Consider the following 24,945-nt stretch of genomic DNA (forward strand, 5'->3'; position numbering starts at 1 on the left):
TGACCCTGTGCCCCATGGGAACAGTCCAGTCCGAACTACAACAGCCATATCTTTCCCAGACCGGAATCAAGCATCCGAGGACCGGACCGGTTTCGAGGTAACACCTCTCATCAGCCCGGCTAGCTTGACTCCAGTGGTGTGGAGGCTCTGGGATCCACGTCTGAGCTACCCCAGTACACTCAGGGAGAAAATTACAAAAAACAATTTGATGGACAGAATGTAGATCAATGTCTTACATTCACCCCAGTACAAGGATCTGGGCCTAAATCCATCGTTTGGACTGGGGTGAATGTGTGACATTGATCCACATTCGGTCCATCACCTGTTTTGTTTGCAATTGCCGCCCTAAGTGCGCTGGGGATGCCCAGACGTGGGTCCCAGGCACTCCACACCACTGGAGTCAAGCTAGCCGGGCTGATGAGAGGTGTTACCTCGAAACCGGTCCGGTCCTCGGATGCTTGATTCCGTTCTGGGAAGGACATGGCTTTTGTAGTTCGGACTGGACTGTTCCCATGGGGCACAGGGTCAGAGCTGATTTGCATATCGCCATTGTCTAACCCAGGGTGGTGTGGAGTGCAAAAAAACGATGGATTTGGGCCCAGATCTTTGGACTGGGGTGAATGTGTGACATTGATCCACATTCGGTCCATCACCTGTTTTGTTTGCAATTGCCGCCCTAAGTGCGCTGGGGATGCCCAGACGTGGGTCCCAGGCACTCCACACCACTGGAGTCAAGCTAGCCGGGCTGATGAGAGGTGTTACCTCGAAACCGGTCCGGTCCTCGGATGCTTGATTCCGTTCTGGGAAGGACATGGCTTTTGTAGTTCGGACTGGACTGTTCCCATGGGGCACAGGGTCAGAGCTGATTTACATATCGCCATTGTCTAACCCAGGGTGGTGTGAAGTGCAAAAAAACGATGGATTTGGGCCCAGATCTTTGGACTGGGGTGAATGTGTGACATTGATCCACATTCGGTCCATCACCTGTTTTGTTTGCAATTGCCGCCCTAAGTGCGCTGGGGATGCCCAGACGTGGGTCCCAGGCACTCCACACCACTGGAGTCAAGCTAGCCGGGCTGATGAGAGGTGTTACCTCGAAACCGGTCCGGTCCTCGGATGCTTGATTCCGTTCTGGGAAGGACATGGCTTTTGTAGTTCGGACTGGACTGTTCCCATGGGGCACAGGGTCAGAGCTGATTTGCATATCGCCATTGTCTAACCCAGGGTGGTGTGGAGTGCAAAAAAACGATGGATTTGGGCCCAGATCTTTGGACTGGGGTGAATGTGTGACATTGATCCACATTCGGTCCATCACCTGTTTTGTTTGCAATTGCCGCCCTAAGTGCACTGGGGATGCCCAGACGTGGGTCCAAAGCACTCCACACCACTGGAGTCAAGCTAGCCGGGCTGATGAGAGGTGTTACCTCGAAACCGGTCCGGTCCTCGGATGCTTGATTCCGTTCTGGGAAGGACATGGCTTTTGTAGTTCGGACTGGACTGTTCCCATGGGGCACAGGGTCAGAGCTGATTTGCATATCGCCATTGTCTAACCCAGGGTGGTGTGGAGTGCAAAAAAACGATGGATTTGGGCCCAGATCTTTGGACTGGGGTGAATGTGTGACATTGATAGACATTCGGTCCATCACCTGTTTTGTTTGCAATTGCCGCCCTAAGTGCGCTGGGGATGCCCAGACGTGGGTCCCAGGCACTCCACACCACTGGAGTCAAGCTAGCCGGGCTGATGAGAGGTGTTACCTCGAAACCGGTCCGGTCCTCGGATGCTTGATTCCGTTCTGGGAAGGACATGGCTTTTGTAGTTCGGACTGGACTGTTCCCATGGGGCACAGGGTCAGAGCTGATTTGCATATCGCCATTGTCTAACCCAGGGTGGTGTGGAGTGCAAAAAAACGATGGATTTGGGCCCAGATCTTTGGACTGGGGTGAATGTGTGACATTGATCCACATTCGGTCCATCACCTGTTTTGTTTGCAATTGCCGCCCTAAGTGCGCTGGGGATGCCCAGACGTGGGTCCCAGGCACTCCACACCACTGGAGTCAAGCTAGCCGGGCTGATGAGAGGTGTTACCTCGAAACCGGTCCGGTCCTCGGATGCTTGATTCCGTTCTGGGAAGGACATGGCTTTTGTAGTTCGGACTGGACTGTTCCCATGGGGCACAGGGTCAGAGCTGATTTGCATATCGCCATTGTCTAACCCAGGGTGGTGTGGAGTGCAAAAAAACGATGGATTTGGGCCCAGATCTTTGGACTGGGGTGAATGTGTGACATTGATCCACATTCGGTCCATCACCTGTTTTGTTTGCAATTGCCGCCCTAAGTGCGCTGGGGATGCCCAGACGTGGGTCCCAGGCACTCCACACCACTGGAGTCAAGCTAGCCGGGCTGATGAGAGGTGTTACCTCGAAACCGGTCCGGTCCTCGGATGCTTGATTCCGTTCTGGGAAGGACATGGCTTTTGTAGTTCGGACTGGACTGTTCCCATGGGGCACAGGGTCAGAGCTGATTTTCATATCGCCATTGTCTAACCCAGGGTGGTGTGGAGTGCAAAAAAACGATGGATTTGGGCCCAGATCTTTGGACTGGGGTGAATGTGTGACATTGATCCACATTCGGTCCATCACCTGTTTTGTTTGCAATAGAAGGTTACACCGTCACGACTGTCTCCGGAAACAGAAGCGAGGGGATTGTGGAAAAGCACAAGCACTACTCAAGCATCTCGCATATAAGAACCACACCAAACATTGGCGGTGCCATGATGCAGGGATTCTGCACATATACAGAACTATGCGCAGGAAACCAGGACCTCAGTGTATAGTGGTGTACCAACCTATCACCTCAGTGCCCAAAATCCCCAAAAACGACTTGCTATAGTGTCTCATTCGTTCTCCGACCAATAGAGGAGCTATCAATGATTAGACAACCCAGAACACAACACTCCTGACTCTCTCAAGAATCACGGTAGCAAGACAACTCTATCACTCACTCACTCACTCATACTTGTCCACAATAAGAGTAATCAGAGCCACAGTATAGTTTAAAATGTTTATTTTAACTAACATGCTCTATGGTGCAGTACACGTGCCATTACTAGCAGCAAAATGCATAAACACAATGCTGTCAGCATTGTTACAATTACATAGAATACAAAAGGGGATGTTATTATATAAAGACAGTGGAAAATGGCTATAGTACCTAACCACCCTCCCCATTGATAAGACAGTTTATTATAAAAAAGAAGACCTTTGGGCTTTGTCAGCAGAACCCATACCTCAAGGCCTAGATGGAAGGTTTACATCTCAGGACCAGCACAGCTCTTCTCTCTGGAAAGGTCTCTCTCCAAGTGTGTGAACAACATGCTTTGCTGCAATATTAAAGTACATGACTTTCAGTAGTCCAGCTGTGTGTCATGTTATGTCTAGGTGCAAGGGACTGACCAGAACAGATTAACAAGGGGCATTGTTTATCGACCTTGTACATCGTGTGCAGACTAAACACCAGAGAACAGTAGAGAACGCGAAAAGCAGACAGTTTTCATGTGAAAGACAAAAACAAAGGCATGTAGTATTGTGCGCAAAAGCAGCCTCATGGCAGCAAAGCTCATGCTAACTTAGCAATGTCGACAATCAACCTACCATCCATACAACACAGGATTAGATGAAATACATTTTCTGCTTTAATCACATTAGGGTACTGCCCAAAGTTTAGACATGTATGTATGTATCTGTGTCAGTGTTTTTTAAAACAGTTACTACAACACAAAAAACTGAAAAACCTCATGAGACACTGGTCGTCACCTACAATAAAGTTTTTCAATTGCAAAAACAAAAACTTACTCTTAGCCTAACTGCAATCTGAATACTGACTTACATAAAGCACAGAATGTAACCCTTCATAGGTCGACTGATGCACAACATATTCATATATATATATCCATGGTGACTGGAACATTTTTAGTTGTTCTTGACCTCTCAGCTGCCTTTGATACAGTGTACCATGAGAGTCTGCTTAATACTCTTTCAGGGTGAATAGATGGATGTAACATTGTTCTAGATCGGTTCTCATGTTTCTTTTGTGGAAGATCACTATTTTTTAAGAGTGATTGATACAGACCACCATTGTGAAAACTAAAATACAGGTTCCGCTTTCCCTCCCACTCTGTTCAATAAATAAATACAGAACCTAAGTTTAATTCCAGCAGACCAGATTGTAACTTTTGAAACAGTTCAAACGTCACTGCACACTGACAATGGTGCAATAAGGACATACCATTGACAGAATGTGTGCTATACAAATGCCAGTAATAAACCACTTTAAAACAACATCAGATGGCACAATTCAAACCAATGATATATATATATATATATATATACATATATATATATATATATATATCCACAGACTCCTCCTCACTTTCTCGAAAGGACGACAAGCCACACCAGCCAGGTACGTTTAGATATTTTAATCGGGCACAAAAAAACGCGTTTCGAGCTCACAGGCTCTTGGTCTTGGCACATATATATATATAAAACCACTAGTAAAATAGACAAGGTTTATATGAACACATTTAAGATGTTTTAGGCTTAAAAATGTTATGCACGAGAAAGCAAATGATTCTAAAGATATTTATCTGGGAACGTGGCTCTAAAGGCTGGCCAATTTTGTAAGCGAGCTTGACACTCTAGTTCTCCATGTAGACCCTAATCTTTGCATACTGGTGTCCTCACACAGGGCTACAGGGGTATAGGATTGCAGCGTCTTCCCAGTCAGGATACCCGCCAATGACCATGCCACACATGGAGCTTAGCATTACACATCTTTATTCTGCGACGTGTAACTGTGGACTCAACATTCTAAAATAAGCTTTCATGACATTGCGCTCTGACACCTACGTCACAGCTCTACGGAGTAGGATAGGAGCCAAAGGGTTTAAATATTTGACCTCATCTGGTTACTGGAAGCTGTCATCTTCATTGTCAGAGATCTTCTAAGACGGTGAAAAAGCAACAGCAGTCACTGGATTTTCAGGTTCAGACTTTCTTTCACCATCTTGATCACAAGGCCGATGAATCAAATGCCAAAAGTGAGAAGAGTCTCTGGTAACAGAGTTCCCAGGACGCTGGGCCATCACCATATGTCCCTTGGTGGACACAACGTGGAAAGGGACAGCAGCATATGGAGCATCAGATTTTCTCCTTCACAGTTGGCGGCCGATCACTAGCTCTCCTGTCTTAAACTCCATAATCTTTGTATGTCGCCTCTTGTCAGCATAGGCTTTCGTCTTTTTCTTATTAACCAAGTCTTCTAGTTGTATTTTCACCTCCTTTTCTTTTGTTGGTCCATTGAGGCAACTTGGTTGTCATTGCTCCTCGAACATCAAAGACGCAGGACTTTCACCTGTGGTCAAGTGAGGAACTGTACGATAGGTTCATAGGGTGTAATTCAACACAGTTTGCAAACTGGGCCTTTCACGAGTTGCACGCTGTAGTTCTTTCTTTAGTGTACTCATAAAGCGCTCAAAAAGTCAGTTGACCTGCAGCCACAACGGTGTACTCTTATGATGCTTTACACTCAGATGCTCCCAAAAATCCTTCAATTCTTGACTTTTAAAAGGCAGGTCCTTATCAGACTTCAAAATGGCTGGAATGCCCCATGTTGCAAAAATGCTGTCGTCTTTCAATGACCTGCTCATGAGTTGTGATTGAGAGTTCCTCTATTAATGGGAATCGAGAGTACTCATCTACAATTACCATCAGATGGTGTCCTCTGTCGAGTGGACCAAAAACATTCTCTCCCGTGCTTGCTTAGGGAATTCTGGCATGGTAAGAGTATGCTGAGTAAAGTTTGTAGAGGCAGTAACATAGATGACAGGCCTGGAGTTCCTTATCAACCCTCTCATCTAAATATGGAAACCAAACCTTGGAGAGCTCTCTTGGAGGCAACAATACCACAATATCCTTCATGAGCCACTACAATTATTTTCCATCTTAATATCTTCGAAATTTGGATTCTCAACTCTTACAGTGCACATCCTTCCTGAGTTATAGACAGTTCATCTTTAAAGTTTTTGTACTTTTGGTATTCACCATCACTGGTGAGAGGTTGAGCGTGTCTGTTCCACGACTGATGTGTAATTACATTTTCAAATTCAGAATGTCACTATCATGGCAGTGATGATTTGGGCAAACAATAGGGCAGCTGGCGTATTTGACTTTACAATGAAATTAATGTAGGCTTCAGCCGTTTTGGATGGAGCCCTTGATCATGTATAGGCACTCAGGAAAAGTAGTCAGCGGGGTTTTGACCTTCCCTGGATGGTGCACAATCGTGTAATCATACGCTTATAATCGGAGTTCCCGCCGTTCAATGCGAGGAGGCATCTTGGCTTTTGGATTGGCAAACATAGTCAATAAAGCTTGATGATCAATTATCAGCATAAAAGGCTTTTCATACATGAATACATGGAAAGGTTCACAAACCCATACCACAGTCAGCCAAATTTTCTTTCTCGGTTTGAGAGTAAGCAATTTCTGTTTGGGACAAACTTTTAATGGCATATGGCACAATATGCCTTTAAGCATGAGGGTATCCACTGTGCTGTGCCAGGATAGCACCTAACCGAATGAGGATAGCGTCAATAACAACCTTTGTATGAAGCTTGCGATTGAAACAGGCCATTTCAGTTGCAGTTTTAATGGCTTGTTTGATTTTCTTGAAAACTTCTCTCACATTCTTGTGACCACTAGAATGAAACATTTTTCATCGTTAACTCTTGTGAGGGAGCACTTATGGTAGAAAAGTCTTGTATGCATCTTGAACAGTAAATGAACATGCCAAGAAATGAACGTATCATAGAAAATCTTGTGGGGGATTAGCATTTGACAGTGCTTGTACTTTTGCAGGATCAGATGTCATAACACCATCAGAAACGATATGGCCAAAGAATTTTAACTTTGTCTTGTATAACCCACACTTGTCTGCATTCAAAGTCAGGCCTGCATCAGTCAGTAAGCGACATACCGGTGAGAGTTTTATCATGCTCCTTCTGTGTAGCTCCGAAATCAACATGTAATTGTTATAGTTGAATGCATTCACAGCCAGCTGCATGACAGGTTGAATGAATCTCTTGGAAAAGTTCTGCAACCGATAACACACCAAAATGGAGTCTTTTATATTGAAACAGACCAACATGCGTAGAAAAGTTTGTAATAAGCCTGAAATCTTCTTTGAGTTCCAACTGATAACCTTTATTTAAATCAAGGTGAGAGAAAACCTTTGCACCTTTAATTGCATTATTATGTCAGCAATATATGAACCGGGATGTCGTTTTCGTTCAATTGCCTTGTTTACATGGTGCATATCAATGTATTTGCATATAGCTCCATCATAGTCCTCTTTGGGCACTACCACTATGGGAGAAATCCAAGGCGAGGGACAAGTTGAACGCCTAAGAACGTCATGCTTAAGTTATGATTCAAGTTCTTTTTCAACAGCTTCTCGTAAATGAAAAGCAACACGTCAATGTCTCTGAGCAACAGGACGGACATCATAATTAAAGTGTAACTTTGCTTTTATAGTTTTTAGCTTTCCCAAACCATGAAGGAATAAACTTACTATTTCTTGGTGAGCATTCACGTTGTAATTCACAGATATAAGTCCAATATGAGCAGCAGTACTGAAATTGAGCAGACAGGCACTTGCCGCTGTACCTTGTAGAACATGGATGGGTACTTACTCATTTTCTTGTGTTTCAATGTCGCTACAAACAAACCGTGACTTTTTATGGGCATCAACGCAGCTCAAGTATACATTTTGGTTTTTGATGGCACAAGTTGAGGCAATGGAGACCATGCATTGTAGTTCTCTTCATGCTGTATGTTTATAAATGAGCCACTGTTGATGTAGAAAGGTATTGAGCAGTCATTTATTTTCAATGTCATTTTCGGACAATGTTTACATGATTTTAGTGCTTTGGCAGGTTAACTTTTCTTTGACTGATATTTTTCGTTGCATGCAGCCAGTCCGACATGCACGCGTTTCTCTGAGGTAAACAATGACATTACGATACTGTCTTCCTCACTTTCACTTGATATTGAGGCATACAAACTGTTTGATGATGATTTAGATGACAATCGACTTCGCTCAGTGTCAATTCGCCTCACTTGATGTCGCCGCTTGGCCTTGTGGGGGTGTGTCAAACATTGCCTCTGGAATTTTCTGGCACCCATTTTGTGTTCGCGCCATTACACACTTGCTTTTTCCTTCGCTTTACAAACCATCACAAAATCGTTCTCTTTCTCAAAGCCTTTACAGATCTGTCCAATGGCCGGACATTGACTTCGTGTGGAAATAAAAATCCACATCTAAAACATAACTTCTTTTTACTCGTAGACAGCACTTTGTGTCTTTTGCTTTGGCTTATTTTTTAAAACAATGACTGATTCACTCTAGGCACCTCCGGCCTCCATGTAAGTGGCTTGTCCTTCAGCAATCAATCAATCAATCAGAGTACTTGTAGAGCACACTACTTACCCGTGAGGGTTTCAAGGCGGTGAGGGGAGGGGTGCTGCTACTGCTTGAAGAGCCAGGTCTTGAGGAGTCTTCTGAGGGCGAGTAGGTCTTGGGTCTGCGGTATGTGGGTAGGGAGGGTGTTCCAGGTCTTGGTGGCGAGGTAGGAGAAGGATCTGCCGCCGGAGGTCATTCGTTGGATGAGGGGGGACAGCGGTGAGGGCGAGGCTGGCGGAGCGGAGCTGGCGGGTGGGGGTGTAGAAGCTGAGTCTGCTGTTAAGGTAGGCTGGTCTGGCGTTGTGCATTGTGTGCGTGGGTGAGGAGCTTGAAGGTGATCCTCTTGTCGACGGGGAGCCAGTGTAGGTCTCTCAGGTGGGGGGTGATGTGGCTGCGGCGGGGGACGTTGACGATTAGTTGGGCGGAGGCGATTTTGATGCGTTGTAGTAGTTGTAGGTGTTTGATTGGGATTCCGGCGTAGAGTGCGTTGCCGTAGTCCAGTCTGCTGCTGACGAGGGCCTGTGTCACCATTCTTCTTGTTTCGGTCGGGATCCACTTGTAGATCCTGCGGAGCATGCGGAGGGTGTTGTAGCAGGAGGAGGAGACGGCGTTGACCTGCTTGGCCATGGAGAGGGAGGAGTCGAGGATGAATCCTAGGTTGCGTGCATGGTCGGTGGGTGCTGGTGCTGTTCCCAGTGTGGCCGGCCACCAGGAGTCGTCCCGGGCTGAGGGGGTGGGTCTGAGGATGAGTACCTCTGTCTTGTCCGAGTTCAGCTTCAGAGGGTGGCTCCTCATCCAGTCGACAATGGCCTTTATTCCCTCATGGAGGTTGGTTTTGGCGGTGTGTGGGTCTTTGGTGAGGGAGAGGATGAGCTGGTTGTCGTAGGCGTAGGAGATGATGTTGAGGTTGTGCTGTGCGAGGGGGGCCATGTAGATGTTGAACAGCGTCGGGCTGAGGGATGAGCCCTGGGGGACGTCGCAGATGATGTCGGTGGCTTCGGAACGGAAGGGTGGGAGGGAGGGGAAATGCTCTGGGTTCTGCCGGAGAGGAAGGACGTGGTCCAGTCAAGGGCCTTCTCCTGGATTCCGGCTTCTCTTTAGAGTGCGATAGCAGACTGTGTCGAAGGCGGCCGACAGGTCCAGGAGGATGAGGGCTGATATTTCGGCGTTGTCTAGTTGGCGCCTGATGTCGTCTGTGGCGGCGATTAGGGCTGTCTCAGTATAATAGATTTTGCTGTTTTGCACCGAGCTCCCGGCCTGGGAGCAGCACGCATCTATGGAGTTCATCTCAGTGGTGGTATATATGTAAATATACATTAGCAACAAAGGTGATGCAAAGGGGCATGACTAGATGACGTAAATATTTGTTTAAAATAATAGATTTTGGTGTTTCGCGCCGAGTTCCTCGGTCTTGGAGCGGCACCCAACTATGGGGTTCGTCTCAGTGGCGGTATATATGTAAATATAGATCAGCAACAAAGGTGATGCACAACAACGGTTCAGCGAATGGAGGGCCCCGGAAAGGGGTTGGATCCATGTGTGCAAAGGGTAGCACAAGAGTAATGTCGTGCCATGCGGGGCCCTGGTTTTCATGAAATGAAATGAAACATTGCACTTATATAGCGCATAACTACCCGGAGGCCCCGCAGCGCTTTTTTTTCATGTTGTGTAACTGGTCGCTGAAGAGCATTGGGGCCTGCTGGCACAATGTGCGCAGCAGAGTGGGGGCTAGGGGGCCGAGACAGTCAAGTTCAATTGTATGGCCGAGTTATGGCATAAACGAATGCATTACAAGAGTAATATTTCAGAAACTCGTCTCTGGCCTAACACGATCAGAGCCACATTTCAGAATCTCTTCCTCTGCCGCTTCCTCTGCAGCTCATTAGAGCAAATGACACAGCAGAAGCCACTATCTAAGATTCCTAGATTACACTCCGAGTTCTTCAACAAGATAAAAACTCAGCAACCTGGGAAAGCCCCGCTTGCTATGTTTTGATTAGTAATAGAACTCTAATGAGCACTGAGAGACGATCACTTCCTAGTGACATCTTTATTGACGTCTTATGTCCGAAAACTTACGTCAAACCAGGCACCTTTCAGGTATAAATATTACCAACGTTGCCTTAAGCAAACGCTGATGTTACTACTGCCGCTACTGCTGTCTCAACGACATCGGTGATAGCGATGGTGTGGTGAACATAGGAGCAGAACAGCTGTCCCCTGCAGAGCCCAGCAGATACCAGCTGCCCACGGACGCTGCCCCTCCTCTTCCTCGACGCGCTGAGAGAGACGCTGTCTTTTCTCCTGCTGAGAAAATCCAGCTCCGGCGTTTCCAGCCTACTCTTGCGAGTGACTGGGATATCGTGTCCTGGAAGGAGATACAAGACCTCCAACATTCTATTCCAGAGGTATGGTGTTGACTAAACCCTTAGAGAGAATTCTTGAAGCAAACCTTGGCAAAACCAACTTAACTAAAACTGCTACTTACTTACTCCCTCCCAAGTATTAGGCTTAGGTCAGGTCCACTGGGGTAGGCGTAGTTAGAAGCACCAGTTGAGTACGTTAGCTGAATGTATATATGAATGTATATATTTTATTCATTTTAAACCATTGTATGGCTAAGAAACCATATCAATGCTTTTACAGTATTATTTCGCAATCCTCATTTTACTGTACGCACTTTTTATAATAACTAGTCTTGCAATTGTGGCAATTCATTTCTCTTGCACGAGAAGAAAGACTGTTCAATAAATAATACCTTTTTATTGAAAACGCCCGTCTCTCTATTCTCTGCACTTTGGTGAAAGTAATCTGCACAAAACTGACTGAGTAAAATAACTGTCTATTGTTTCACACGACTCTAGAGATTGACTCTTATTCTAAGGAGCAAAGTTGTCATGTTTATGCGGTTGTTGGAAAACTGAATCCCTTCTTGTCTGTACCAGGGAAGCTGATCACTTCCTATTCAGTCAAGAAAGTTTCCAGTGACCTCTGAGCTAGTTGGTAACAAACCCAATTAAGTTTAGCATAGTCAGTGGAGACCTGGAAGATCCGCACTTCTACGTCCATACTACTGTTTAAGTTATTCCAATGCGCAGGGCCTATTGGGAAAATAGGAACTACACTACAATCAATGTAGCATGAAGGCCTATATTGGGGTCTGGGGGGCCAAAAAATCTGCTCCTAAAGTAAAAGGGGTTTTTGAAACTCTATTTCCTGTTGGGCAATTATGGCAGTGTATCCGGCACAGTAAGTGGGGTTTCCGTTCACATTGGAAGATAGGGCCTCCAGTAGATGGCATCACATAAGCAGTAAGTTATGGGTGACTAAGGCTCTACCTCCCTGAAAGGGGCAGTGCAGGCTGTGCTCACAAATCTCGGGGAGCGTCTCAACCTGAGGCGATATACCTGGTCTTCACCAGGGGACGGTTGCTTTTCAGTTGTATCCCAAGTAAACTGGTCCTGCCACTCGTCCTTTAGTGCTCTCTAAATGGGCAAACAGCTTAAACAATGGCACGGTGCTCCCCTGAAATCAGCGGGTGCAATGGAAGGCATATTTGGCAAGAGATGTACATGGCACCACTGGGTGCGGCACCACAAGACGAAATACTACCCTTACATGGCATAGGGTTGCCTCCTTTTACTTGATAGGGTCCGGGTCAGTTTATCACGGGCTATAGAGGGGCATATGGTCCAGGCAGCAACAAGTAAATGGAGTAACACAATAATCTGCACGGCAATCAGGACAGGCACTGAACATCTTCCTTCTTGGTGCGTAATGAGGTAGGAGGCAACCGGAATTTATGTTTAGCAGGAGAGGATTTATCAGGCCTCCAGGCACTGGGATACATTATGGTTAAGGGATGCCTGTGGTTTCAGGGACCCGGAGGGCACGAATCGAGGGTGGTTACGCTGAGGTAGATGTTAGGCACTAGCAATTGTTATTAACAGCACAGAGGCGGTACCCGAGGCCATTGCCTGTTCACCCTGTAATAGCCAGGCCCCATCTGCAAATGGCGGAGGTGGCACACACTTTGCTGTTAGTCGCCTTACCTGCATAGCACATTGCGGGGCACTCCTCGCTGGGTCCCTATAATTTCTTGTAATGTTGACCACTGCGGGGCACTCCTCGCTGGGTCCCTATCCTTTCTTGTAATGTTGGCCTCTATGGGCGGGGTTATAATCAAATGGCTGTGGGCCTCATATAGAGCGCAATATATGCCAATGATACTCAGGGGCTACCCAGAGGGGGCAGGATCACAGGGGTTGGACTCTCATTTCTCATTGTCAGGCATAGGCTGATCCATATAACTAATATGGAGCTATAGTAGTCGGATGGGGGCATCTGTCTAACGAAGGGCTCAAGCTATTTATCAAAAGACCATTCCAGGGCCCATTGAAGTAGGGTCGGGTGGTCAAGCGGTAGGAGGGGGAGGGCAAGAGCGCCAGTGAGCTCCTCGCCCTGTGGCGGTGTCCCGGGCAAGAAAATGGAGTGGACTCCTTTTTTGCATGGACTGTCTGACCCTGGAACAGGGCGAGGATTCAATGGAGGCTCCGGGCTGGCGGGAGGGGGGATTGACCTGCTGGTGGTCCTGGACTCTCCTGGCCTACCTGAGATGAGATGTGTATTAAAGACGATGGGGGGTATCCAGTGTTCCGGTACCCTGGAGAGGCAAGACGTTAAGCAGTGCCCTGGTGGTAAGTGACTCCGGGATGGAGGACTGGAAAGTTACAAAGTTACTGCTGATAAACAGTGCAAGTTGGGGCCTGCTGGCACAGCAAGCACAGAGGGATTTATTCTGGGATGGAAAGACAATCTGTTGCTAGATGGAGCCTACCTCTTCGGGGCTACAATATCTGTGGTTGGTTTACCTATGCCTGAATAAAAATGATCCAGTGTGTTGACAATGAACAAATGAAAGAATAATACTTTAAAGTGTAATAAACACTCCGCCGTGATGACCAACTATCGGCCTGATGTCTCTCTGTGGTGCTAGATGATGGGGAGGGTAACGGGTTATCTCACTGGGGCGAGTCGCACGATGTATGCACACTAAGACATGCATTAAAAGTAGTTAGCTTTACAAACATGCTGACTTCATGATGATCAGTAAAGAGCAACAATATGTGATCCGATAGCTGGACAGATGAGAAATGTTTTAAAAAAAAATTTTTTTAACTTTATTGCGTCCATTTATGGCCATAAAAGCACATTTAAAATTAACATCATCTTATAAATCCAAACTGAATTATGGTAATAGATCAGATCATACTAAGCATCTAGGCATACAGTAGAGAGTAGTACATTTAGAAATGTTTTTAGTAATATGTTTTTTTCTTTTAAAGTATGCACCCTTGGGCTTTTTATATTCTGGAACATGCTGACTTTAACGGATCCTGGAAGGGTTTTGGACTTGTCATCCTATTTAGTTTGAAAATCAAAAGACAGAAAAACACACAGGAGTAAAACAAATCAGCACACGCGTCTATGAGATTTGCCTTGTTTTATTGCTTTAGGACATTTTCACTTTACATAATCAATTGTATTGCAGAAAGTCAAACTTGCACTGCTACAATTCAAACTGTTTTACATTCTGAGAATGCAGTCATTTCATTTAAAGCACCACTTTATTATGCCAATCACATCCAACATTACATAAAATAATCATGTTGCAGCTTGTTTATTCCTTTCACAACTGTTTGTTGCTCTCTTGCCATTGCATACAAGAGAGCTCAATATCAAATGGTAGAAAAATGTATCGAAGTAACAAGTAGTCTACGTTTATCACATAAAACAAATACGACAGAAATTGTGAATAATTCAGTAAAAAAGACAGGTTAAGAAAACAAAGCCAGATGTTGCATTTTGCATAGATATCATAATCTGTATGTAAGACATGCAGGCAAAATGTACATTTACCATTTAAATGGATACCTGTAAAATGAAGACTGGAAGAAATTTGAGGCGTAAGTGCAGTTTCAGAACTGATTTTTTTTCAGTAAAGAAATCTTAAAAATAATTCAAACAAATCAAGTACCCTTCCTTACATAAATTGTTGATTTTTTTAAGAGGCATGCTACCAATGTGTTTACTTGGAATTTGAATGTTTTTAATAGTCTCTCTCTCTCTATCAACTCTACTAGAATGGCGCCACACTAGCACTCAAAGTCAACATCCTACTTAAAAGAGAAGCACAGCTGGTGCTGCACATGTTTAGCCAGCTCAAGTAAATTCTTAATGATTCCCCCAATACACAGACATGCAGCAAAAGGGGAAAATGTGAATGTGGCAGAGACAGCAGAGAATTAACTGACATGAACAAAGAATATCTAAATGTAAGATATCTCAACTACTACACCTAGCCCGACAAAGCAGCTAAAGGCATGATGTACAGGAATACAGGAATACTTGGACTACCTTAATACAAGTGTGTTGCAAGCAACAGTTTAGCAAAGTATAGCATCAGCTTCCGGCCTTCATCTTCGGACAACTTAGGCCTGCCGAATTAATGGGTCTGACTCAGCGAATATAGCATTTGAGGACAAATTAATGGAAACATACAGAACTAAGAACTAAATGAAATCCTAGAGTATGAAAGAAGCTTTCAGCATTTCATACTACTTACAATGAAAGTATCAAAATGATAAGAGCAAGTAATCATCTTGGTCTTAAGGCAGAGAGAACCTGTGGATCCTTGTTTCTTCCAGGTCATGTAGAGTTTGTTCCAGACTGGGTGGAGAGATTTTAAAAAAATGTATGGGATACCTCAACAAGGATGTGGAAATGTGCAAGAACATTCATATAAAAAATAAGATGAATGCAGATTGCTATTTGTCTTTATGAACAAACACAAGATTGGGGAGATGGAAGGGCTGGGATTTCTCCACATCCATTAAGGTCACATATTGAACTAGAGTTCTTTCTTACAGGAAACATGTGAAGATGACGCCTGGAGATGTGGTCTCTGTAGTGAGGTAACCATGGAGAATGACTTCACTAGAGTATCTTTAAGTCTCAAATTGGCATGAAATAACATTTACATGTAACGATCTGTATGAGAATGAATGCTACCAGAAAATAAATGAAAGAGCATTGCTAAGAAGGCAAGTTAGGTAGTAGTTTGGATGTTCTGAAGCAATCTATCAGTTTCTCAGCAATGAGATGCTAAATTGTACATAGCTGTAACCATTCTTGGCAGCCTGTGAGATGTGCTTCTTAGATTATGGACAGCTAGCTCATCAGAAACACAGTATACCAAGGTATCAAATAAAGGAATGGTGAATGAATTATCCAATGCCCCCATACTGGGACAAAACAACTATTTATGTTATAGTCTAGTGGATACTAATGCATTGCTATTACCAGGCTCATTTGATTATCAGTCATTTGACTTTAATCATAACTTTTCTGTTAACTGAAGAGGCTACCAAATGCACAAATGTATACACATTTTTTGAGCAGATGTTCCTAGAGGCTCCGGAAAATGGCAACGAGTAAAAGACTTGTGATTAGATGTTGAAAAGCAGTAGGGAAGCAGATATTGTCAAGCTTGGATCAGGAGAAATGTCAAGATCTAGAACTCAACAAAACATGTCCAAAGAAAGACAGTTGCAAGAGATCAACTGGTTTTGTCTGCATTTTTGATAACAATATGGAGTTGGTTCTGTCCAAGTTAATTACAACCACTTATTTCACTTTATATCATTTTGTGTTCTTTTCTGTATAGAAATCGTAGATTTAATGTTTGTTACAGTCAGGGGTGAAGTGGAGTCAGAGCATAATACTAAACGTTCACTAAATGCCTAATATTAATATGCAGTACAAATAGAAAATAACTCTTTGGGTGCCCCCAACTCATTCTGAGAAGTATATATTCATAAGACTATCCTTCCTATTTTCCTGTGTGACCTTAAGCAATTGAAAAATGCAGGCTTGAAATTTGATAATTGTCTCCTTGATCAGGAGGAAGGTAAGACTAATCATGGTACCACAATTAATATGTTGGGGGCTTGAAGGAACCATAGTTATCACAGTGACTTGATCACTGAAGATCACAAGCAATTCAAGATTGTAGGGCAGATTTCAAAACTGGCTGGATCTGAACAGTGCGAATGAGGTATAACAGTGTAGGCAATGTAGATCAGCCACCATGGAAAGTTGGATGTCATGATAGCACGAGTGGATTTATCAAACGGAGATGAAGAAATTTGCTTTGTAGATTTCAGAGCATAACCAGCCCCCTTTCTGAACGGCTGTCAAACTCTCCAGCCAAGTCAATTATTTTATTTAAGTGCTAAAGTCGGTTATGCTTGACATGGGTGAGAAAAGGCCAGAATTGTTTAGCAATATTGAAGTATCTTGGCAGAAATGCTTACTCAGGTTGCCCGCTGCGGAAAGATAATCATTTACTTTCAGGAGATTGGTATTTCTGGAAAAGGAAGAAGGGGAAATCAAGAAAATTAATGGTGGTAACACTGTAGTATGATTTTGCACCAGTGTGGTAGGTGTAATTTCTGAGCACCGGAAGTAGGAGCCACAACGACCTAGACAAAAAGATGGTTCATTCTGGAGCATGACTTAACTGGAACTTTCGCCATTTGTTTTGGCTTGCTGAGGCTTAGCAAACAATACAACCTTTGAGATTCAAAATTGGTTAGCTGACTTCAATGACCAAGAAGAGCTGGTTTAAAAGCACAGATCAACAGGAATGGAAATTGTGTTGTTGCAGGTACAATTTTTGGAAGAGAAATGCATGGACTTAAGATTTACTTCCTTCCCTTTTTTAGCAGGAATTGGGACCTGGGTGGAGGTTCAGCAGTGAAATCCCAGTTGGCGTATTATAATGTCCTCCTTGAAGGACTTCCTCTATATTAACTGGTCAGGTTATAGAGGGCACAAAATATGGCTGAGTAGGTGGAGTTCGACATTTGTAAAAAGGATCATCTATGATCAGTCCCTAGACTCCCGCACTGGTTAACAGTGGTTGATTGCATTAAATTCAAGAACTTACATTTGAACTTTTGCTGTTAGTACTATTTATCACCACTCCATCTCTATTTGAAAATGACCCTTTAATAGACCTCAAGGAAATAACAGCAAAAATGTCCTCTTATTAAATATCCCAACATTTTTTCTTAAAACAATAGGAAGTTGCACTTTTTCTGTGCAAAGGCCAAGTTTGTGGAACTCTCTGCTCCTTGCTATAAAGTGGTCTTACATGCTACTAGATTCAGGAAGGAACTGAAATCCTGGCTGTTGGAGGTTGTCTTAAGGTCAGTGTCAAGAGACCTGTTGGAATAGCTACGATGTATGTCATTTAATCAATCAATCTCACATAACTTGCTTTAAACCAAATGCCATGATTATATCTGGTCATAAGAGTCCACAATCTGAATATGTATCTGGTATCTGTAGTAAGGATTCTTCCTAACTATAGACTAAGAGAACTATATATCCATTCTTTTCATTCAATATACAAAAGTGGTGTAAAACTATGATTGATATTGCATTTTTCTGGCAGATGACTATGTCTTCATTTTAAATATACATACATTTGCATCTTCCACAGCTATAACTCTTTCTCTCACAGTTTACGGACATCAACCTCTAGTACTTACTGAAGTGATGCAAGCACCATTATCTACCATTTTATCCTCAGGAGTTTTGTGTTTAGTGGCTAATGTAGTATACAAATTGCCACTACCAGAATACCATTTTAAAAAGATTATCACAGCATTTTCAAGACCATAAAGCTACACCTCCAGAGCAGGCTGATAGCAGTTACAATGTATTTGAAGGCAAGCATTGGACAATTTCACCCATCCATTGTAGGAGGGGTGCCAAGAACATACTTTAAAAGCAGAGGTTTCTTGAGGATCTCAGTCTATATGTCAGGTCACAGATGAGTATGGCACTGCTCAGAGGACAGTAAAGTTTGCTTCTATGTTGAGCATGAAGGACGGGGTGTGAGGTAGGCTCTTAGGTCCCTGGATGAGTAGGGAGAGTGTGGGTGTAAGTTAGCACTTAGTGCTTAGTAATTGTATCTCAAGGAGCAAGGAGAGAGAGCGTATCTACGTATGCATTCACATGACACTGGGAAGGATCTGCCTATAACCTCAAGACTAAATGGCACCTTCCAGGAGAAAAGTGTCAACAATAAACAGCTTTGTGCTTATCTTGCAGAAATGAATTTCCTGGGCAACAGCTTACTAAATGAGTGTGCTGAACCAAAAGGAAGTTTGAAAAGCATGTCATAAGCAACCTGCCTGGGCATCAGCTGACCTCTGAAAGATGGAAGTTTGGTCAAACTCACGGCTAGGCAATAAACAGACCAGAAACTGCATGAAATACCAGTGAACCCTCTGTGAGATTCATGGACCGTTACTCCTGAAAGAGTGTCTCCTAGCAATGACCTTGTAATCGGAATAATGTGACTCACTTTCCTTCAGCATCTTGCGTTTCAAGTACATATAGCCCATGGAGAATGAGCAACACTGTATTAAATAAATATTTAAGTGCGAGGCATGAGTGTGATACACAGGAAAGAACATAAGAAGATGGCCTCACAGGAGCCAATCACAATTACAATTCCTTTTGCTTGTGTCTTTACATTTTTTTAACAGTACTGACAAGCAGTTTGACTCTGATAGAGATTGGCCGAGGCACCCACAAGCTGAAAAAAGGAAATTAACAGTTGTAGATAATTCTTTAAAACAATTATAATTCAGAAGCAGTTGGTTTCCATTTATCAAGAAATGTAGCATGGCCACAACTTTTTTTCCGCCAGGAAAAGAGTGATGAACACTATGCTCGTACTGTCACTTCACTTTTTAATAGTGGCTACTGGACCAAAATTAAAACTTGATGATAACAGAAAGGCTGGCCGTTATTCTGCAAATTAATAAAAAATAATCTCAAAACACCAAGATAATCCCTGATTAGGATTATAGACATTGTTAGCCGCCTTTTATCAGCACAGGCATCTGTCAGTTATGTTGTTTTTTACATCATTTATATTATACTTTTATTTTTTAGTGCCCTGTTAAACAAAGCATTTCCAAAAATGAAATAAATGACAAGAAGACGTTACCTAGCCTTTTGCCTGATGATAATCTGAGGACTGAAACAGACAATCTGAGGCTGATCAAGTGGAAAATAAGAAGATGGTAAGTGACAGAGCTACCATGAATTACAAACCTGTTATTTTGCTAATCTGTCAGCATCTTGGTAGTGAAGTTTTTTATTCTGTCTAAAACTCTTCTAATTTACTGATGATAGGCTCTTTTCCTCACTGCTTTTGGGATAGATACCCTTTTGCCTCGCAAAATAGCCCCCAAACTTGTTATCTTCGGTAATGCACTTTCTGGTGCATAATCTAACTGCAGATTTCTTACCTTTAGAATATCACCAGGTGCCAGACTGTACATGGAAGATTTAAAAAAGAAATGCATCAGTAAGTGACACTATGCTGCTCTGCAATTACTTTGTTCTATCCTGGAAACAACGATGGAGCTGCATACAAGCACCCCCCTGAGCGTCTACGTCAGTTTTTTACTTCACTCTGTCTGGACCCTTATATCTGAAGTACAATCATCAAAAGGTATCAAAGTGGCGATTCCTAAATTGGGCCATACTTTGATTGGAAAAGAGACCACACAACATGGAGACAGAAAGGCAGTGAGGCATCTGCTATTAGATAGTGTTTCCACCAGAAACAGCATTTTTACTTTAAGTAACGTGTTCTTCCGCAACAGCAGATTCCTACTGTTTAGAAGATTTACATAGGTGGAGGGTCTGTGGAATGGCTCAGAGGGGTCTACTGCTGGTCAAGTTGCTCAGCCACCTCTGCAAGTCGTTTGCATTTTCCTACTAAATATGGATGAAATCAGGTAGTACCCTGGTACTGGGCCGACTGAGACTGCAGGTTCCACTGCACATCCTTCACATGCCACCTATACAGTCGACAGGCAAGATGCCAGGAATCCCAAAGCCTCAGAGCCACTCTCACTGAAACCAGGACTGAGGCTGAAACAAAGGGATCACAGTCCAAATGTCCAGGACTCACAGTGGTGGATGGAAGGTCAGAAACTGCCCGAATCCAAGATGTCACAAATGAAAGGAAGCTTCTTCAAAGGACTCATGTATAACTTTGGCACGCTGACAGTGAAACCCAACAATATCAGGAGTTTCGCTGTATTCTGGAATTGGTCTATGACTGAATGTGGGTAGCCCAGCTTCAACAGCCATTTGTCAAAGTAGAGAAAAAGAGGTATCCCCAACCTCAGTAGATGGGTGTCTACTACCGCCACCACTTTTGTGAACATCCGTGAGGCCGAAGGGGAGCATAGCAAATTAGAAACACTCCAGACACACCTTAAACCACAAAGTACCATCTGTCTGGCTACAGGACGGGTACATGAAAGTAGGAGTCCTGTAGGTCCAAAGTCACCATCTAGTTGACTGGATCCAGGACAGAGAGAACCTGGGCCAGTGTGAGCATTTTGAACTTTTTGTTTTGCCAGAAGGCATTCATAAGGTGGAGATCTAAAATGGGATGATGGCCACTTTGCTTTCTCAGCAAAAGGACATAGCGAGATTAACAGCAAGTCCCTATTTCTGGGGATCCTTTATAGGACTTCTTCGGCCAAAACAGTCTGCACTTATTGAAACAAGATGGATCGAAGCTCCTCTGAAAGCTGTTCTAATGTGGGTGGGAGGTGTGACGGGTCTAAAGTGAATTGCAGGGCATTGCATAATTGAACAATTTGAAGGACCAACCTGCCGGATATTATCTTTTCCCACCCTTGGAGGGAATATCTGATTCTGTCTCCCACTTGATGGTCGTGTACCACTAAGGGAAAACTAAAGCATCTTGGAGGGTTATGCTGTAGGGGGGTGGGACAGGGAAGTGAGCTGCTATGATCTGCTAAGCATTGTATGCTTGACCCCTGCCTGGCCCCTAAAGGACTAGGGATTCTGCTGCAGGGGCGGTGATCCCTGGCGGTGTTGGTATGCCAACCTTCTGGAGCAGCTACTAAAGGGGCAAAACTGTCTTGAGGGGTGGAAAGGCCCAGGGAACGGGCTGTAGCATGGCCTTCTTTAAAGCGTTCTAAGCATGTCCATTAAAGATGCTTGTACATAACCTCAGAAGCCTGTGGACCTCATTCAAATATGCAACCGAACCACCATGCTTTTTCCAAGACTTCTTTAGCTGTTTGGCGGCTTAAAGCTTCACCTTGTGTTCCTGGATTGCCTTTGCATTCATAAGGGTACACTCCTCACAGGGCTTGGAGTCACGTGACAAACCCAAACACCAGAGAGACAACTCCTATAGCTCTGTCACAGACATTTGTTTCCGACAGTCCCTACAAGGGTTAAACCATAAAGATTTTAGTGGAGGACATAGTTCCCATGCACACTGGAAAAAAATAATTTTGTAATAAAAAACTTGTCAACTCATAGGGAAAGAAATGAAATGATATTAACATGCATGGGTGGTGCTTGAATGCAGCTTCATCATTGCTTCCAGCACAGGATGAAGACACCATGGTGCCGCATGGAGCCACCCACCAGGGGGCAACACTGCTGGGAAATCTTCTGGATCCAGTCTGGCACCTGGGGATATTCTAAAAGTGAAGAATCTGAGCTTAGAAGTATCCAACAGAAGCACATGTATTATAAAGCTTGTTAAGTTGATTAGAATACATAAATCATCAAGGTATTATCCTTCCTTTCTCCAAATTTGTTTAGTGTTAAAATATATTTAATATATCGCAAGACATGTGACTAATCTCCAAAGCCTAAACATTTGAAAGGTTCAGTTTAAGTATTGTACTTATTAGATTTATTACCACCGGGAGTGGTTGGTTGTTATGGTTGTTATTGAATATAAAATACAGAACTTTCCTCCTACTATCTTCTGGGATATACATATGGGTAGAAGGCTGGATGGCTATACAGATTACACCAGTTGTCAAGCTGTCACCTCCTTTAGAGGTCCTGTAGCAACTATGAACACCATAATTTTAAACTGTTGATTTTTCTATGCATAGCACACTGGTAGCAAAATAATCTGCATTTCCTGAGATTGGGGGCTCTATGAATGCACCCCGTACCTAAAACTTTAGAAAGGATTAATTTGCTGAAACACTGCATTGATGAATGGCATTAGGACACGATCCCTGCATTATCACCGCTCCCATATAACAGAGCATGGCTCATTCTTTCTTGCACTGTATAATACACAGGTAGTAGATCTGTCCATTCGTGTTACTGTTTAGGGAAACTAGTTTCACATGGTATATTGAAAATGCCAAAAATAATATGAGCCTTTAAAATATTTTATTCACCACCAATTTCTTTTAAGATCAACCACGTAAGTAATGCTAAAAAGTAGCATGTTCTTCGCTGAGCGTTGTGCTGGTATTTTTACAGAATATTAAAATATCAACTCCAGCATTTATTAGATTAACTTCACTTAGCTATATATAAATATAGATATAAATAATAGTGCCAGACAGTTTAACTGTTCAAAGCATAACCTCAATTAACAAAAAACACTCCAGAAATGACCTGTCTAATCTAGGTTACAAAATGTTGGTTTGCAAAAACCATATAGCAGATCCATGTAAACAAGATTGGAAAAGCAAACACTTATGATGATCAATAGTTTCACAAAATAAAAGTTACCATATAAAAACAAACTTGTACTCACCAAATGATAATCCAAGTAGAACATATTTTCACAAACTCTTTACTTGTCAGTTTTGATGTTGAAAGAGCTAGTGCCACAGAACAGGAACTGCTACCAATCATACTCAATTTGAGCAGATTTCTCACAGGAAAAATCAGATAAATGAGAAATATTGTATTACAGTGGTGCAATTCTAGAAATTATGAATTTGTTTAAAACATTTGTCCATATGAACAAATATTATTCATATTGCTGGTGCCATTGTGCCTTCGATTTGAAAGTTTAGCCCAAATGAAGCATACGTTTGAGTACCATTTAAAACTTGCATTCTAAGTCAGCATATCAGAGAAGATTTATACAAGTTTTGTAAAGACTATACTTTCAAGGCAGATGTCTACAAAATCAAAGACAGTATTGGGCTTTAAAGCAGAGAATACACTCAGAATCAATATTATGCTTAATCCTGGCAGTTTTGAAATGAAAGGTAGTTTCCTATCAAAAAAAGAAAATCACAGACGCACTGCGTCGTGGTCTGACTCCATTTAGGAGTTTTTTATAGTGACTCTACCGCCCCAACATTTTTTTATTTTTTTATTTTGAACATAGTTGTTTATAGAAAACACCTGATATGAGCACCCAGAAATCAGAACCAAACATCAAAACAAATAAATATAAAGAACATTTACAATTAACTGAGATCAAGGGATACATTTCCTACACTACAACACACTGTCATATCTTTTTCTATCTCTCCTTAACTTTGGAAACACATGGGAGAGCTCGTAATGAAGCTACATAAGTTTCAATGAGGTGTAAGTTCAAACAGATGGCGGATGAAATTCCATCAACTTTAGAGTTCTCCACTAGGGCAGGGTAAAGACCACAAAAGTGCCTGTATATGATATAGGACCCGACAAATTAGAAGGGTAGCTTCAGAGGAAATTTCATCCAAAATGTTGAAATTCCCCCACACACTGCCAAAGTGTGGCATCTAAAAAGACACCCCTTAATTGGAGATACATTATCGTATATTCTTGCAGACGCAACCATTTTCATAGAGGGACTTCACCAGATTTGTTGGCATGCATGCCTGTCTAGATGGGGAGGTTTACCATTTCTAGCCTTGTTTCCTCGGAACGATGGCAAACCAATGGCTGACCAGGATGAGTCTCTGTCAGTAATATATGTGCCATTTGAAGAACACATGACTGGGCAAGTATAGACTGAAAGACGCATATGGTAAATTTAGATTTTTTTACCATCACAGCCCCCGTATACATTTGGTCTTTAAAGTTTAAAGCTGAAACCCTTCCATTGGAGTATCTGCTTGCTGGAATATAAATTGCTGCTGTTTTTCATCCACTTCAGGAGCGATGTTCAAGTCCTCTTGTTCAGCACCAAAATAACGCTCTATGAGAGCAAATGCCTTTTGATAGATCTCTTGGTTTTCATGGCTTTGTAGGAATTCAATTTTGTCTAATCCTAAAGAAGAAAATAACAGATTTTACACACTGTTTGAACATTCGCATTGTTAATAATAACAATTGTGATGATTATCCCTTTCCATAAATAATACAGCGTTCTGGAAAACAACCCTTCATTTGTAACTGCTTACCAGTTGATTTGTTTTACAATATGAGGTATAAGGTTATGATACAATTTATGTGTGAACTTATTATTGAGCACTGATCACTCTTTTACTATGAAAGTCATACCTTGGATTTGTCAATTGG

The 24,945-nt window shown here is 42.9% G+C and overlaps 2 protein-coding genes across 6 annotated transcripts in view; one reads left to right on the forward strand and one right to left on the reverse strand.

Moving 5' to 3' along the window:
• Positions 1-24,945, forward strand: part of FAM162B (family with sequence similarity 162 member B) — a 304,725-nt gene that overhangs the window by 236,568 nt on the left and 43,212 nt on the right. For both annotated transcript variants that reach the window (XM_086926755.1, XM_086926756.1), the window contains exon 4: positions 19,555-19,685. In XM_086926755.1, coding sequence (XP_086782881.1) covers positions 19,555-19,685 — 131 coding nt within the window. The remainder of the gene's footprint in view (positions 1-19,554; positions 19,686-24,945) is intronic.
• Positions 14,007-24,945, reverse strand: part of LOC147707956 (importin subunit alpha-6) — a 395,564-nt gene continuing 384,625 nt past the window's right edge. For all 4 annotated transcript variants that reach the window (XM_086926751.1, XM_086926753.1, XM_086926754.1 and 1 more), the window contains exon 14: positions 14,007-24,694. In XM_086926751.1, the coding sequence (XP_086782877.1) occupies positions 24,507-24,694 (188 nt within the window). In that variant the 3' untranslated portion in view covers positions 14,007-24,506. The remainder of the gene's footprint in view (positions 24,695-24,945) is intronic.

Source organism: Lissotriton vulgaris, chromosome 6 (assembly GCF_964263255.1).
Source record: "Lissotriton vulgaris chromosome 6, aLisVul1.2, whole genome shotgun sequence".
NCBI classification, from domain to species: domain Eukaryota; kingdom Metazoa; phylum Chordata; class Amphibia; order Caudata; family Salamandridae; genus Lissotriton; species Lissotriton vulgaris.